This window comes from Labrus mixtus, chromosome 14, assembly GCF_963584025.1.
Source record: "Labrus mixtus chromosome 14, fLabMix1.1, whole genome shotgun sequence".
Lineage (NCBI taxonomy): Eukaryota > Metazoa > Chordata > Actinopteri > Labriformes > Labridae > Labrus > Labrus mixtus.
Genome location: NC_083625.1, coordinates 24,667,818 through 24,685,679, shown reverse-complemented (window position 1 = coordinate 24,685,679; position 17,862 = coordinate 24,667,818). Strand labels below are relative to the sequence as shown.

The window sequence follows — 17,862 nt, the reverse complement described above, 5'->3', positions numbered from 1 at the left end:
TGTCAGCAGCGCCCCCTTGTGTCTCAACTCATACAAGACATGTATTTATTGTCACAACATTTACAACACAGTAAAAGTTTGAACAAGTAATAAAAACAGGAGATATTTCACATGCAGCACACATTACAAAGTACAAAAAACAACATTTATTTTATAAAAATAGCAGCTAAAAGAAAGTAAAGTGATAACTGTGCTTGAACAGTACTGCAGATTCTATATTTCACGACCATATTTGAGCATACATACATCACCGTATATGCAAAAATATGCAAAACAAGCTGGTTTAGTGCAAACTCGTTCCTTTACAAATTCAAACGTCAAATATAGTGAGACATTCATCATAGTCAGCGGGTATTTATGAATGTGCTTTTTATAATCTGAGGTCAGTTTGGTACATTTAAACTCAAGTGTTATAACATCTCATGTTTCTGTAAACTGTTTTAGTCTCAGCTTTTAAAAAGTAAGGCTTTCTATGAAGACCACGTCTGTAGTGCTTTCTGGTTCACTGTTGGTAGAAAGTAAAGTGAGATACGTTTTCATACACAAGCGTCCTTCTCTCATGTACGTGTGCACAAGTGTGTAAAGCGGCTGGTGATGAGTTTAACTTGTGCAGAGGCTCAAACTGTTGTTGGTTGAATGTTGTTAAACACACATTTTATCCTATAGTGGAAATAAAGCCTGAACTAAACGATGAAGATTTCATTATTTAATTTAAGTTTTATTCTCTTTTATTTACGGGAGAGGATTAGGGCCATGGGCGTGAAGTAGGAATAAAGAGAGGAGGAAGATTGTTAATTGTTTAGCACCAATACACCAAGTCAAATTCCTTGTATGTGTAAATGTACTTGGCAATAAACCCTGATTCTGATTCTGATTCTGATTTGTTTCAATTCTTAACCTCGAGAATAAAGTTTAAATGTCAGGAAAAAAAATTGAAATGACGCAAATTAAATTGCAATACAATTTCGAGAATGAAGTCAACATTTCACAAAATCTAGATTCTCTTGATTTTGACTTTTTTCTCAATATTTTAAATTAATTTCTGAAGTTGTGTTTTTCGACTTAATCTCGATATCTTTTTCTTTCTTCATATGTCTACTTTTTTCTCTACATTTTAAATTTATTTCACACAAGTATTTTGACTTAATCTAAATATTTTCATTTTTTCTCAACATTTCAACATTTTTCTGAACATTTCAGAATGATTTTCAATACTTTTCTACATTTTGACTTTTTCCTCTCTAAATTTCAACATAACGGTGTATAAAATATTCCTCCTCTCATTATTTATTTTTCATGTCTGGCCCTAAAACAGATTTTTCATAGATGCATCTTCATTCACTTTACTTACACACACAGTTAAACCTCATGTTACTGCATGCTTTACATCGCACACTTTACGTGAGTCCTTTCTGATGTTTGTCGAGGTCAGTCATGAACCATCATGAGTACCATCAGACGGTCTCTAAAACAAGTCAACAGCTTCAATAAGATACCTGAACTCACGATATTATGAGTAATATCTCAAATATTAAATCACTGTTGATGAAGTCATCCAAACAGCTTTATGCATGTAGTCATTCAACTTTAAGAATGCACTACAAATCCCACAATGCACTACAGATATGGTCTTCATTTTTTTATGAATAGAAAAAATAAAACTTCTACAAAGTGTTTGCATTTCATCCTTATTGATCTCTTAACTATTTAGGAAAAATCAAAGACTCCATATTCTATAGTCCAGTGTACATCTACTATATTATTTTAATATATTATGTATATGAAGAGTGGAGGTGAAATGTGAATATAATCTCTACTTTGTTAAATGTAGAATGTGCAAAGATTTGCAATGTTTGATATTTAATAAATAAATGATGCAACAGCGACACCCAGTGGTAACTAGAAGGCATCAGCCTACCAAATGTCCTCTCGAGTGTTGCAGCCAGCCGCTCTAGGTGTTGAAGACCAGGTAGGTGAAGTTCTCCTGTTTGGGTTTGACGCTGAAGTTGTAGTGTCCGATTCGGTTCCTTTGGTAGTAGAAGAGGCAGACGAAACCAATGATGAAGATGAGCGAAACGCCGATTCCAATGCAGGCGAGCCCGGCCACGTACAAAGTGTTGAACTCCTCCTCCAGGGACTCTGCAAGAATAATGTCTGGTTTAAGCACTTGAAGAAAAAGCAGGCATGGTGTGGGTGATGGATCAACATCAACTGGTTACAACTAACATTTAAAGTCAAAGATCAGTACAAAAGCAGACAGATTAGATCGAAGGTGAGAAAAATTAGCTCAAAAGTATGACTTGTGGGCGTGGATGGACTAGTGGGGGTTTTTTCACGCCCCATGCACAGAGGCTTTAGTCCTTCAAGCGGCCGACCCCGGGTTCCAATCCAACCTGTGGCTCCTTTCCTGCATGTCATTCCCCTCTCTGATTTCTTGCTCTATATCCACTGTCCTGTCTCTAAATACAAGCATAAGAGCCTTAAAATGAACCCAAAGAAAGTCATAACTTCATGTGATATCTATGTAGCACTCAAACCAGAGCACACACTTTTAAAGTATGTTGCTTTTTATTATTTGCTTGAAATCCAAGAAACAGGCAGGTTATCTCTGAGTGCAGGAAGACACCTAAGGTCTCTAAAATATATGAACCAGCTGGGACGAAAGTAGAGGACCTGCTACCGTTGTACGGATAAGAAGAAGAAGGTATCTTTAATTAATCCCATGGGGGGAAATTCACTTTTACACTCTGTTATTGAGACATGCTAACACATATACTAAAATACACACACAAGCACAAACAGGATCCAGACATGCACTACTGGAGAGATGTCAGAGTGAGGGGGGCTGCACATGACAGAGCGCCTGAGCAATTGGGGGTTCGGTGCCTTGGGATTGGATGGGTTTATTTCACATGTTGTGGGTGGTTGGACACTCAGGTTACCCAAAAATATGTTCAAAAACACTGAAGAAGTGGATTTTATATAATATGTCCCCTTGAAAAACTAACATTTATAACTAAATCTTCCATTCAGCACACTTTAAAACAGCTCAAACTTTAATATCAACTCCATCACAAACATTAATCATTTGTTACAAATGTGAATACTGATTCTTTTATTATGTCAGCTTTTCAAACTCTCCTCTCCACCACACTAATGATAGAGACAGCTCTGCTTTCAAAAGATAGATGGCCTGTTCAGATTTTAAAATGTACTCAAGTTCATAATGGATCCTGAAAAGCGTGACATCTGTTCTACTTCAGTCCGCCTGTTAGTAGCAGAGTGTGGAAACTGAAGTGTCATCACGGCTTCAGCTGGAATCACATTTTAGATTCAAATTCTCAAATTCTAACACAGAGGCGCCCAGTGTTTTCAGACTCTGTACTACTCACTGCAGATATCTTTATTCTACAGGTAAATAGGTCTTTTTTGTCCGCTCACAACCATTGTGACTGTTCTCTGGTCTTTCTAATAATATATTTGTATGGCACTTTTCAGTACAGGTAACAAAGTGCTTCACAGCAGAAAATAAAAGCAAACAGATAAATAGAAGATTCAAGATTATAAAACAAAATAAAAACACAGAGTTAAAGGTTTTTTGTGTCTTGAGTAGAGAAATAAAACGAGGGATGGACGCTGCAGGTCTGATCTCCTCTGGCAGGCTGTTCCACAGTCTGGGGGCTCTGACAGTTTAGTCCTGCCCCCCCTTTAGTTTTCAGCCTGGACGTTCAAACAGCCAGCAGAGCTCTATCAGAGGATCTCCGACTGAGTCCTGGTTCATAGAGAGATAAAAAGGAGGGGCCAGCCCATGTTGTACCTAAAAAGCACAGTACAGAATCTAGAGCCCGGTTCAAACATGCACTCCTGAAAATTGACCCGAGTGGGTGCATGTGTGAACACAAACTGCCAAATCTGCACACCGCATACCATTTGGCCATTTAAGACCATTTGTACTAGAAAAAAAGTTAAACTATTGATAAATGCGGGGGAAACGGCATACTACATCAGAGCTGAAGGTGAGCAGTTATTATGCTTCCTTCTTCAGGCACCTCGCTTCCCAATTGGCTATTGATTCGTTCTACATGATTATTCCCAGAGTGTTTGGACCCTCGGGTCTCCTGTCACAGGAGGTCCTGAATATTGAAGATGTTAAATGTTTATGATTTTAAATCAGGGCGCCTCGTACGTCCTTCTGATCAGACCAGATCTCTCTTAACACACCTCTGTAGAATCTGAAAAAATAGATTCTGTAGAACCATTAAAAAATCAGGACTTAGATTTGTTGGAAGGGGCCTTGACTGGTCCACTAGTCTGAGTTTGAATACGGTTTAATCGACAGTGAAATTAGTCAAGAACATCTCCCACTCTGAGGTGAATTCATGAAAGATGGATCTGGGAAAAATAAGGACCTGGATTTCCTGAAATCATCTTGAACATGTCTGGAGTTCATGTGTATCAGGGCCTATCAGAGGTACTCATCTCAGCAGGAGAGTGATGGTGTATATTTTCTTATTCTGTTTAAAAGTACTCACCTTCGTCTGACCTCAGTATCGGCCCGAATGTGCCCAAAGCTGTCCCTATTGTGTTTGAAGACCGAGCTGCTCTTTGAAGACAATCCTGACAGATAGATGAAGAAGAACATTTTAACACCACACCTGATGCTTCAGACACTCTCACTGAAGCTGCAAAGTTGATTTTGACTATTTTACATGATGGACTCACGGGCACACAGGTATCTGATCCCATCCACACACAGATCTGGACCTGGCAGTGCAGATAGATGACGTCCAGGTCAACGATGGAGAAAATCTTTACAGACAAACGTGATGTGCTGGAGTTCCCGTTCATCAGCACTTTGGTGTAAGAGTTCAGGGAGCAGCTGAGGAGATGGAGAACAAGGAAGTGAGAAACCTGAAACAGCAGTTTTTTTATTTCTAGTCTTTGTTTAGAGCTAATGTGGTCTTAGACTACACTGACACCTACAACAATCCCAAACCATGTTCAAGGTTACATTTTCATGTCATAATGAAAAACGCCTGACTCAGCTGCAGTTTGAAACCAGCAACCAACACTGAGTTACCTATAACATGAACTAGCTGATTTGTCTAGTCATGGTCGTCACTTTTCTCAGTTGCTTATTTTATTTAGAATTTAAGGGATCAGAAACTATCTTTCGACCATTAAGGATGCAGAGATGGGACCATGGAAAAAGTGTCCATAAATTGATTAGTTAAATACATTCTCTCATCCTAAAGTACCTGCTCACCTTCAGACCCAAGGCTGACTGACAACAACCCCAATAGGGTCAAATAGCAACAATAGGAAGAGGACTGAGGTGGCAGTAGCTCAGTCTGTAGGGACCTAGGTTGGGGACCAGGGGGTCGCAGGTTTAAGTCCCAGTGTGGGCCAAAATATGGAAGCCAGGTCTGGCAGCTGGAGAGGCGCCAGGGCACCTCCAGAGTACTGACAATGTGCCCTTGAGCAAAGCACTGAATCACTGGTGCACTATCCTCGTGTTTCTCTTTTCCCTTTGTGTACATTTCTCTAGATTAGTCTTCAGTGTTTCCTGTTTTATTTTGTAGTTCTTGTCCCCAGTGTTTCTTGTCTTACTTCCCCCCTTTGTCTGGTTTCCCTCCTTTTTGATTGCCCTGATTCATGATCGTCTTCACTTGTGTTGTTGGTCTAACCTGTGTCTGATTACCCCAGTGTGTATTTAGCATCAGTGTACCTTCCCTCTTGTTGGACGTTCATTTGTTTATCTACCCGTGTGGATTCGTCTTTCTGCACATGAAGGTGATGGAGAGGACTGAAGACCTCTCCCTACAGTCAATATGGGAACAGTCTGTTCTCAGACTGGCACAGAAAGTGTTGTCTGACCCGTCTCACATCCTCCACTCTGAGTATGAGTTTCTACCTTCTGGCAGACGATACAGAGTCCCAAATGTAAACTGAACCGTTTTTTTTTTTTTTTTTTAAATGGTCCTGACCCCAAGTTTGAAATACTAATGGTATCATAAATAGATACAGAGCATCAGGTAGAAGCAGACCTGTTCTCCAGGAAGGTGTGGCTGTAGGTGTCTCCAGGGTTTGGGGTGGGAGTGGCCCAGCATTTGCTGATGACTACTTTAATCTGCTCGGAGGAGGTGTTCAGGCTGACCTCCACCACCACATCCTCCTCTGACGACATGCTGTAGTTGTGGGGCAGAGGTATCGTGCCGTTCATCAGCTGCACTGTCACCTGGAACACCCCAGAGCCCGTGATGACATCTTTGATCATGTCATACCTGAGGAGAGGTGAGAAAAAAAAACATCTCTTCAACAGGAACACTCTGATGAAAAGTAAAATAAAAAATGTGTGTTTTACGGGGAAATGTTCTGGCCCATTTCTTGGGGGGGAAACCAGTTGCCAGGCAACTAGCAGAGACTGTAGATAATGGTGAGCAACTGGTTACTTATGGAGCTTAAATGTGCTGAAAGGCTGATTTTTTTATCTTTCAATACAGTCGTAGATACACTTGGGCTTTTTGTCACTTTTCACTGTCCATTGGCTGTAAATGGTCGAGCGTCCAGGTCTAAACCTGCCTTCTGTTAAATTCACACATCTGGCCTCTCACATCACAAACAGGGTTGGAAATCATGCTGTTGTGTTCTAACTCATAAATTGCAATGCAGAGTATCTGACAAATGAATAGGTCAACTTTAAGAATCTATTACCTATTTGCATTGTGAGGTGCAGGAGCTTAAATATGCTGATATTAAAGGGGAAACACCATGAAATTATATTTTATGTGTGTGTTTTAGCCAAATGATTGATGTCTCTTAAAAAGATTTGGAAAATGACAAGTCATTTCAAATGCATTTTTTATAAAGAAGTATCTGTCACATATTTGCAGTGTAGCTTATTCCTAATAACAACTTGTTTATTGTGAAAATTGGCAAGGACAAAGCTCTATATGTCATTCTCCCCGACTCATTTCAACAGCTTCAACTGCTCTGAGGCTATCCGGGAAAGCGTGATATAAAGTAAATCATACCCCGTTGAGCCGAAGTCAGCGGAGATAAGCATGCTCTTCATGTAGGTACACACGATGGGAACCTCCAGTCGTAACTTTGGAGCCTCCACTGCTCCACTGGGTAAGACGTATGGATCCATGGAGTTAAACAAAGTCACAGATGCTGTGAAGAAGGTTTCATTCTAAAATACCAAATGTTGAAGGCCGTTTTGGGTTAATTCAGAAGAAATACAAAGTTCCTGAGACGAAATACATGCAAGCATAGTGTCATTAAAACATGTCAGAGCATAGAAAATGCTGCATGATCCCGGTTGCAAGAGAAAACTTACTTGCACAAGTCTGGTGGCACACTCATTCCAAGCCACGGTTAGCTCTGCATGGGTGGTATTCCTCACATTTAGACCACATTCAGGCAGTCCCAAGTATAGAGTGCTTTCCCTGATGTTGGCGCTCTGAAGGAAACCTTTGGCGACAGTCACTGTGATGGCAGCAGCCCTACACTGGGCCGAGATGGCTCCAAGTATAGAGACATTGGTGGTAGGACTTGGGGCAGGAGATTTGGTTGTAGTGATGATGGTGGTTTTAGGGATAGAAGTAGTAGATGCCATTGGAATAACGGAGGTTGTTGAGACAGTTTTGGAAGTTTTATGGGGAGTAGCAGGTTTTCTAGGGGCAGTAGTCGTTTTACGAGCAGTAGTTGTTGTTGGGACTTTAGTGGTTTTGATTTGGGTCTGTGTTGTCATCACTGGAGTACTGGTTAGAGGAGGAGTAGTTTTTGGGGTCGTAGTAGTGGTTGAAGAGGCAGTTGTTGCGACAGTAGTGGGGGGTTTGGGGGTAGAAGTGGTCGTTGTAGGTGCAGGAGTGGTGGTCTGAGTTATAGGAGTGGTGGTCTGAGTTATAGGAGTGGTGGTCTGAGTTATAGGAGTGGTGGTCTGAGTTATAGGAGTGGTGGTTTTAGGAGCACTTGTGGTTGTTAATGCAGGGACGGCAGTTGTTGATTCGAGTGTTGGGGAAGTCATGGTGGTTTTAAGCATAGGAGTAGTGGTTATTGATGCTGGGGTTGTGGTTGCAGGAAAGGTAATTATACGCGCAGTAGCGGCCATTGTTGGAGCAGGAGTGGTTTTATGTGCAGGAGTGGTGGGCGTTGATGCAGGAATGGTAGTTGTAGGTACAGGAGTGCTGGTTTTTGAGGCTGTTGATGCAGGAATGGTGGTTTCAGTGGTAGAAAAGGCAGTACTAAGAGGAGTAGTGGTTGCTGCTTGGGTAGCAATAGTGGTTGTAAGGATAGGGGTGGTCACAGTCATAGTGGTGGTCACTTGCACGTGGATCACAACTGGAACAGCTGTTTCTTTGACTGAACCAGTGGTTGAAACTAGTGTTCTAGATGTGTCTGTTTCACTTGTTGATATAATGACAGTGGTTTCCCCTGGAGTGGTGGTTCCAGGGGTTAAAGCTACAACACTGGCCTGGGTTGTTAATTGAGAGAAAGGGGTCGTGCTAACTGTAGAGAATATTGTGGGTGTCACAGATGTTGTTGTCCCCGTAGTTTTGACTGCAGCACAAGACAAAACACTCGTATTATTCAGTGACAGTTAAGTCAATATTACCTTTACAAGTACATTGTGAAAGTATACCTTGGCAGGCTCTCCCTGGCCTTTCTGTGCTCTGGTCTATAAATCCATCCAGGCAGACACATGTGTAGGAGGCCCAGGTGTTTCCGCATGTAGCCCATTGGGAACAGTCATTTTCCCCTGAAGCACATTCATCAAAATCTATAAAAAGTAGAATGTTTGTCTCAGTAAGGGAGGTTTTATGTTGTTCTTTAGAATTGTACGCGAGGTATCTTGCTTTAAGATCATTTATACTTAATAATCAGACACCAACAAGTCCTCTGAATAACATATGATTATGAACGACACCTGTGAATTCAGCATTTCTTGATAGCTTTTTCATACAAAAACGCATGTTGCTGTATGACACAAAACATAGAGAAATGTCAACACAAAGAGTCGACTCACTCTACTTCATTTAATACTTTTTGTTTCATAAGAATAAATGTGCCATACCTTGCTTTCCATCTAGCAAAATGTTACTGAAAATATCAGATGGCCAACAAACCGGCTAAAATATTGAATCTTGTTTTTGGGGCTGTCAAACGTTTTTTTTCTTAATCATGATTAATCACTAAATTTCAGTCGATAATCTCGTTTAAACACGGTTTTAATCACATGTTTGAAATGCCATTATTTCACATTGAAGAATAGAAAGTGTTAGGCTTTTATTTTGAAATTTCTGTTTGAGAGTCTTTCACTGGCTCTTTGAAATAAAGTAAGGACCTTCAGGTAGATCGAAGACAACGACATTAACTCGTTCCGGATCAAAAAGTAAACTAAAAATCAGCTCAAGAGGATGGTCGAAAAGTAAAAAGGTTTGATGTCATAAGGTGGCTATTACTTTGGATGAGTTTGTTAAAGTGAAGTTAGACGTTCAAAGACGCAGCAGTGTCCTTCTTTTACAACACTGTGACTACAGGGAGACACTGAGGACGACTATCTACGGAGAGCCTCAAGGGACAAAATAGCATGAGATTAATCAGGATAAAAAAAGGTATGCATTAACTTCAGACTTTAAAGAGTCCATATTATGCCCTTTTTGGGGTTTGTATATTTAATCTATGTTCCTACTTTTGTACGTTCACAATAGCTAAAGTTCTAAAAAAGTGTCTGTTTTCATGTACTGCTCCTCCTTGCTCCCTCTACACTCTGAGTCCGTCAGCTACGCTCTGTTGAGCCCACACTGTTAGACCACGTGGGCCAAGTCTGCTCTGATTGGTCTGCCGATCCGCTCTGTCGTTATTGGTCAGTTGCTCAGCACGCGTCTCGGAAATTTCAACATGAGCTGCTGGGCTTGCCACAACGAGCCAATGGGCTTAGATCAGTGATCTCACACTGACAATGACGTCGGACTGACACATTTTTATCGAGGGGGGCTAGAACCGAGCGTTACATGCAGCTAATGCTACAGCTAACAGGAGGACGTAGGAGAAGCCGCGTTTCCGCGGACTTTGAATTTTTGCACATAGATGTGCCTAAACATGCACAGGACACTTGGAAAACACACTAAAGAGCATATAAAACCAGAAAAAGCAGAATATGGGACCTTTAGTTAATTGCAATAACTAGTTAACGCTGACAGCCCTATAAGTTTTCACTGCTCATGTGAATAATGTACCTAACTCCCTGGTATAAGTCATGATTCAGAAACTCTGCATCCTGGAATTACCAAAATACAAACGTATAGAATCACTTTATACCCTCAAAATCTGAGCAAAATGAATGTCTTTCAAACTCCAGCCTTATTGTGTAATAGGGGATTTGTTGCACAGTTGGATGACACCAGCCCTTCTTCCGTTAAATTTCACACACAATAAAGACAAAGAGGAAATAGGAAAGAGACTAGAAAGAATAGAGAGACGTACCGTTGATGCTTGTGTTGTTTATATCCACGGTGTATTTGGAGCTGTTTTTTAGGGAGTTTAGCACAGCTGCAGACACATTACTGATGTCCTGGCTCTGACTCGGGGTGACAATGAGGGTGAAGTTGACCACGACACTCCCCGGAGAGAAGCCCTTGATCACTATTCTCACCAGGCCTGAATCCACCATGGCCTTCATCTCTGCAGAGAGCGACTGGTAGATCTGTTGGTGACGAAACACAACATCATGTCAGACTTGTTTACAGTGTGTAAATATCCTCATAACAAACATACCTCATCTGTGAAACTCTCAGTGAGGTTTCTGAACGCCTGGCTGCTGGTGTTTTGCAGATCAGCAGTGAAGTTGATGTTGGTCAGTCGTGCTGTGGCATCAAGAGTCTGAGCATCTAAGGAGAAAAACAACAGTTACTGGGTTCAGTAAATACAATTTTTGCAATTAATTATCAGCACTGGGCAAACAGGTTCATCATGAAGTATTGTCCTGTCACACACTAGCTATTAAGTGAATGTTATTACTGTACTTACTGTGTCTATTTACTCATTCTTAATAATAATCAATGGCATCATTGTATTTTCTTTAAAAAAAAAACATACCCGAGACCAGAGTGCTCCAAGACCGAGACAAGACCAAGACCAAGGCAGGGCGAGACAGAGACAGGACCCAGACAATAAATATCACTGAAAACTCAACATCTTGTGTGCAGCGGGTGTGTCACTCACTTAGACCATAACAGTGGGAAACATTGGTCTTGACTGTTCTTGATTTAAAACTCCACCCAGTCTGAGACCGAGAGAAGACCGAGTAAAAATGCACTCATTCCAAGACCCAAACCTTCAAAAAGTGGTCTCGAGACTACAACACTACCGATAACAATATGAAGAGAAAAAATTCCGATACCAATAATATTGGCCGATGTTGATCCCTCAGTTTTCCCAGTGTTATCAAACACTTGTGGAAAAGATTTTATAATTAAAACAAGTTATTTTTTTACAGTTGAACCAAAGCCTTTACTCTCCAGAATAACAACAGTTCACTGAAACTCATTTTAACTTTTCACTATATGAAAATAAATAATAAACTTCAACTGAATTAATCTAGTTTTATCGGCACATATCAGAGATAAAATGAGCTGATAACGATAGTCACGTGATATGATAATATCGGCCGATGTTATCGGCTGGCCGATTTATCGGTCATCCTCTACAAATAGACAACAAAGTAGGAATAATTCTGCAAAGGGAAAGTTAGAATTTTCAGCCATATTGTTATTTTAAAAAATCCTAAAATTTAAGTTTGATTATAAACAATAACACCTTAATAGGCTGTATTTTAAATTAAACAAGTAATACAATTAAAGCAGAAGTGCCCTACTATGTTCGTCTCATGATGTGTAAAAGTACAAAAAAAACTTCTGTTAGATATGAGCTTGGACCACACAAACGTTCAATGCACAATCTGAAGCTTGAAGACAGTATTGAGTATCTATATTGAAAAAAAGATATACTTAATTATCGACCTTGTTTTTTGTGTGCACACGTCTTACCAGTCTTGACAGATATCGAAAATGTTCCCCCTTGGCTTCCACAGGCACAAGGTGTGACGGTTACATTGTAGAGCACCCCAGGCTTCAGTCCCTGCACCTCCATCATGGTGTCACTGGTTCCATGAAAATGAACGACGTCCGACCCCCTGCTTACAACAACCTGGAAAGTCTGGTTCGTCTGAGACTGGCTGGACCAGTAGACGGAAAAGGAAGTTCCAGTAACTTCAGCCGACCATACGCTGGTGACGCTTGAAGGAGCTGGAAGGTGGTGGTGGTGGAGGGAAGGGCAGGGACAGAAAATAGGGTTATTATTTATTAATTGTTGGTTAATACACTGATTAGACTCTTCTCCTCTGCCGCCCCCTGGTGGTGGAACAAACAACCAAACTCCAGTCAGTCTGCAGAGTCCTTATGCACCTCTAAGAAAAAGCTAAAGACCCAGCTCTTTCATGAATACATACTGTACACACATGATGATATTGATGATGACGATGATGATGATATTTAGGATGGTTTTGTTGTTTTTACTCTGTGTTGTTCGTCACTTTGCATAAGAGCAGTGGCTAAATAATTTGTAAAATTGTACAATTTGCCTCGTTGACAAAGATTTCATAAAAAAATAAACCACTCTATGTTAGTGTTAAATAAAAGGCTATATAGCAAGCTGCTCTGCCAAACGTTTGCTAACTTCTGATTGGTTCCCAAACTTTGTTGAGAAATGGACTTATTGACTTCCCTAGATGTCAAAGTCATTAGCACCTCTGACACTGTTTTTTAACACCTTTTAAAACATTTGTGGGGATTAAAAGCTTGAATTAAAATTAAAATATTTCATACAGCACGTGGTTGTTGGTGGGGTTGACTCCACGGTTGACCTCATGGTGGTTTGAGGTGCAGGACTTGTCCACTGTGGAGCATGTGATGAACTGGAGGAGACGCTGCTCATACTCAGATCTGCAGTCACGATGATCTCTGTGGAGGAGACAAAACCTACGGTGCTGCTCTTCAGAGACTCCTGAGTGGTGTCGGAGGCCGGGGTGTAGGTTGTGTTCATGGGTGGAACGTAGGAATGTGTGGGCTCCGTGGTCGTCGACTCATCTTGGGAGAAAAAAAAGAAGCCAATGTTGGAATGAAAGCCAAAATATTTAGCATTTAATGTTTGATGAGAGCTGGTTTAGTCTGTTTATTTATCATCTGTCTTTATAGCAGAATATCAATTAGAAACTTCTCATGTGTTCTTGTTGAGTTATATTTAGAATCTGATTTTGGTTGTTCTTTATGTTTCCTGTTTTATTTGGTCGTTTCCTTCCTCGTGCCTCGTTTAAATTTCCCTTAGTGTGCATTTTTGTATTCCCACGTCTTCTCTTTAGTGTTTCCTGTTTGACTTAGTCATTCTTGCCTTTAGTGTTATCTCTCTGTTAACCTGTTGCCCTTGTACTGGTTTGTATCTGAGTTGAGTCTTTAGTGTTTCCTGTTGTATTTTGTAGTTCTTCCACTAGTGTTTATTTTCACCTGTGTATCTAGTCACACCTGCCTTGATGAACCCAGCGTCTGTTTAGTCTCTGGTTGTTTTTAAAAAGTCACCTTCTAGTAAAACGTACTGATTTAGCCAAACTGCAGTATGCGAACAAATGTGAGATCAGCAGTTTGCCCAAAAACACCCGGCTGTGTACTACTAAAGGAAAAATCAACAGTATGCATCAGAATGGTCTTCCTCGCGTACTGTTTCCCACAATGCAAAGCGCCAGGTCTGAGATCAAAATGATGGACGGAAACAGATATCATCATAACAGGGGAAATCATCACAGTCAGACCAAACCACAAAAAGATACCACCAATAATATTTTGGGATTCTCAAAATCATGAAAATCTAAAAGAATCTCTCGTCAGCTTTTTCCAGACTGTAAGTGGACGCTCCACTGGAGCGCCATTTGCTGTCAGCCGGGCTCAGAGGTGCTGCTAGTCAACAGGCAAGGCAGGCAACTGCTTGGAGCCCCTGACCAGAAGCCCCCCCCCCCCCCCCCCCCCCACGAGGACTGACAAACTTGAAGCCACTGCAGTGCATGTGCAAATTGTAAAACGACAGTAGGGAACCTCCCTAAGAGGGCTCCATCTGACAATTTTTCATGTTGTTGTCCTGCTGATGATTTGTTTTATTTTTAACATTAACGCTGGTTGGAGGGGCCCCCAGTGAATTTTGCTCAGGGCCCCAACAGACTCTAGAATCGCCACAGGCCGGGTTCATTCTAAGACCAGAAACCAGATTAGCTGTGCCTAGCATACCGCAAAATAACCACCGACTGGCAGTCAGACCACATACTGTCGAACGCAGGAAGCAGTACATTCTTTCGTTTCGGGAAATGTTGTTGTGTTTGAAAAACGTTTTTACATTCTATGAAATGTTTTTGCATTTGAAGGCCACAGTCAGTTAATGACCACTTCTTTCACCACATGCTAACTCATACTCAGCCCGACCTCTGCAATGAGCTCCAGGGTTGCTGGGGTCCTCGTCTGTGTATCCTTGGAGGCAGGTACAGTGATAGGAGCCCTCTGTGTTGGTACAGTTTGCATGAAGGGAGCACTGATGCAGAGCAGGATGTGAGCACTCGTTTATATCTGGAAATAAATGTACAAAAATATGAAGAGGTAGCAGGTGGAGGAAGGAAGGCTGTGATTACAAACAAGGACTGATAACAACAGTTCATATTTAGAACTGGAACAAGTATGTACCTGATAATACAAACCTAAAAACATGAATTATATGGAAAGGCATTTAGGTGTTATAATTACAGACTAAACGTTTTGTTTCAAGTTATAAAAATGATTCAGGAAAATAAATAGCAAGTTGTTTTTGAAACATCACAGCCTGCTTTTCCAAAACATGCCAGACTCTCTTCTTTCAGCCTCTGCTCCTCTTACTGTTTTCGGTCTGTCCATAACATGTTGACATTTTAGACACCACTTTTACGGTTTCAGGTTTGACTTAAAATACAAACAGCAAGTTGCCTTTGATGAGCTTTTCTTTTTGTTTCCTCTCTTTAAAGACTCTTAAAAGTCTGCTTTCCCGCTGGAAGAGAGTGATGAATTATAAGTGTGCTGTTTGAATGTATGCATGACGGCTACACTGCTGTTTTGTCTTTCACGCAAATGTAGCAAGTATGTCAGATTTGTGATTCAGATCTGTGTGTGTGTGTGTTTGTGTGTGTGGGATCGTGGGATCGTGTGAGTTGGTGCACGTGTGTGTATGCACATGCTCTCATGTTATTTTCCGCTATTGCAGGAAACAGCCCACAGATGACTGTCACTCAAATAGAAGTGGTGGGAGAAGGAAACTGTGGTGCGGCTGAGTCATTTTTTCCCTCACAACGTGTTCTCTGCAACGTGAATCATTCTCAAAAACTCAACAAGAATGTCATTTCTCTACAGAAGAAAGAGTAGCCTCACTGGGAAACTGAGTGAATGCTGTTCAGATCAAACAGGCCCCCCTCACCTTCCACTGTAACAGATGACACCTCCTGTATGTACACAAGGAGAAGGTGCAGCGCAGCCGTGACATTGTGCAGGGAAAGAGTGCTGTTGCATTCGATGAGCAGGGAGGTGGCAGTTCTGTAGGGATGAACAGGCTGGGAGCCCAGGTAATAAACAGAAACATCCGCCTGCAGGGCTCCAGTTACCTTTGAATGAGACACAAATAATATGAACAATTTTGTTCTCTGCATATCTTTGTTTTTCTATCATTTCAAATGAACAGACCTATCTCAGCTGCACAGTTGTTACATAAGCAGCAGTGTCACTAGCAGCAGTGTCACTAGCAGCAGTGTTAGCAGCAGTGTTACCATGGCTTGTAGTAATCTGATGTGATTCAGATGTCCGTCTCCGTCTTTGGACATCACTTGTTGGTAATCTGCCTTCACTGTCACTGTGGCATTAAAACGGCGTCCTTCAGTCTCAGAGTTATTAGCTGGACCTGAAAAAAAAAAATATATTCTTTACTACACCGAGTGCAATCCAATTTTTTACTGTGATTGTAATTATTAGCCACAGTTGTACAGAAAATCTTCCATATAGTGCACTCAATGTGAGTGTCAGTGTTTTGAAGATGACAACCAAATAATAATCTTCAAATCTGCTGTACTGTGAAGTGTGTTATTTTAAGTTTGTTTTAAAAAAAAAAGCTTTGGATACAAGGACATGACTTCACTTAAGAAACAATTTTAGTTAATAACAACCAAAAAAAAAAAAACAATAAGGATGCATACTAACGTGCAGGATTGGTGCAGAGATAACGATCCAATCTGTGGCAGCATTTCTGCCAGCCTGGACAGTCCATGTCCCACTCACAGGCCTCCTCAGATCCAGCATCCAATCCATCTGCAGTTGGACAAATTCCTGGCTTGGCAGTAAACTCCCCGCTCCTGTTTACAGCTTTGTTTGAAGGAAATAACACGTTACAGGCCATATATTAGCAGCAGAGATGTTTGCAGCAGCGTGGTTGCTGTGCTTCCATCTGGTGTCTTGCACACAGCATCACACACTGAAAGGTCAGGCGGATCACTCGTCAGTCACCTCACCACATTTACAAACACTGGTGCAGAGACACTTCAAATCTAACCAGAAACCAAAAACAATGTGAGCTGTTTCTGTGATCGTTTTGATAAAGAAAATCAGAGATAATGTGCAGCTAACTCACGCAGGGCACAGTAACGTCCAACTTGCTCGTATCCATCGCAGCACCTGGTCACCTCCTCCATCACTGACCTGTACTCGGTCTGATGGAGCATCCTGTAAAGTTTGACCGTACATGTCTTCAGCAGGAGCCAGTCTCCACACTGCTTTGTCACGGTGTAGGGGACCTTGTGAATCGCCAGGAAACTCACATTCCTCGTCTCGTTGTGGTTACACAGATGGAAGCCGGACACAGGCTGGCTCATTCCTGAAATTTAAAAAAAAAAATACATCCAGTAAATGAAATGTTACTGTTGGCTGTAGTCTCTGGCTGCAAATAAACATCAGATTCTACACTCTGAATTAGTCATTAGCACATAAAAAAAAACCTTACATAACTGTCATTCAAATGAGGACATGTAATTCCTCATAAATGCTTTTTTTTTCCTGCTCTGAAAAGGCATCAATTTTCATGCTAATCCATCATCTGCGTAGAGGCCTACCTTCAAGCACTGTGCTTTCTCCCATGCACAGAGCCAGCAGGGCTGCGGCCACCCACATGGAGAGCATCCAACTCATTTTTCACAGATCAAAATCCACCACATTGTAGGTGCATGTTTCTCTTTGAAATGATGCTAACTCACTGTTCAGAGTGTGTGCTCTCAAAGACCAACTCCTCTGTGGCTCTGTCTTTCTCCTCCCCTCGCAGCAACATCAGTCCCTGATGGACCAAACAAATAATGGCAGCCAGATGGTAGATTCTTAGCTTAATCCATGTGATATTTGTGATAAGATTGGTGAGCGTGCAGAAGGAGCATTTGTTTAAAAAAAAAAAAAAAAAAAAAAAAGAATCTCTTGTTTTGTGATGAGGTATGGGGGGGGGGCATGACAAGCTGATGAGTCAGTGCATAAAAAAACACAGGAGCAACTTTATCCGACATGACTTTCACTTACAAAAACTCAGGCCTTTATTCAATTTCTGTTGAGTAAATCATTTTGCATTTCACTCATTCTCTGCTGCCGCCGTCAGGGTCTGTAAACATGTTTGTGATGCCAGGCAGAGAGACGTGGGATGGGAGGAGTCCGTGTCCCTAATGACTATGGTTTCCACACAGGTAACCATAGCAGTGCTCGCTATGCTGCA

The 17,862-nt window shown here is 41.3% G+C and overlaps 1 protein-coding gene across 1 annotated transcript; it reads right to left on the bottom strand.

The window, feature by feature from the left end:
- Positions 1 to 1,229: 1,229 nt before the first annotated feature.
- On the bottom strand, positions 1,230 to 17,687 carry umodl1 (uromodulin-like 1). Its single transcript, XM_061055935.1, has 17 exons — positions 17,222 to 17,687; positions 16,744 to 16,986; positions 16,317 to 16,478; positions 15,890 to 16,020; positions 15,544 to 15,727; positions 14,529 to 14,669; positions 12,891 to 13,151; positions 12,054 to 12,311; positions 10,783 to 10,895; positions 10,492 to 10,711; positions 8,648 to 8,785; positions 7,343 to 8,565; positions 7,035 to 7,195; positions 6,048 to 6,284; positions 4,723 to 4,879; positions 4,533 to 4,617; positions 1,230 to 2,139 (listed from the first exon to the last, which is right to left on the bottom strand). The coding sequence occupies exons 1-17, from the start codon at positions 17,295 to 17,297 to the stop codon at positions 1,952 to 1,954; spliced, it is 3,978 nt and encodes a 1,325-aa protein (XP_060911918.1). The 5' UTR covers positions 17,298 to 17,687; the 3' UTR covers positions 1,230 to 1,951.
- Between the last annotated feature and the right edge of the window lie 175 nt (positions 17,688 to 17,862).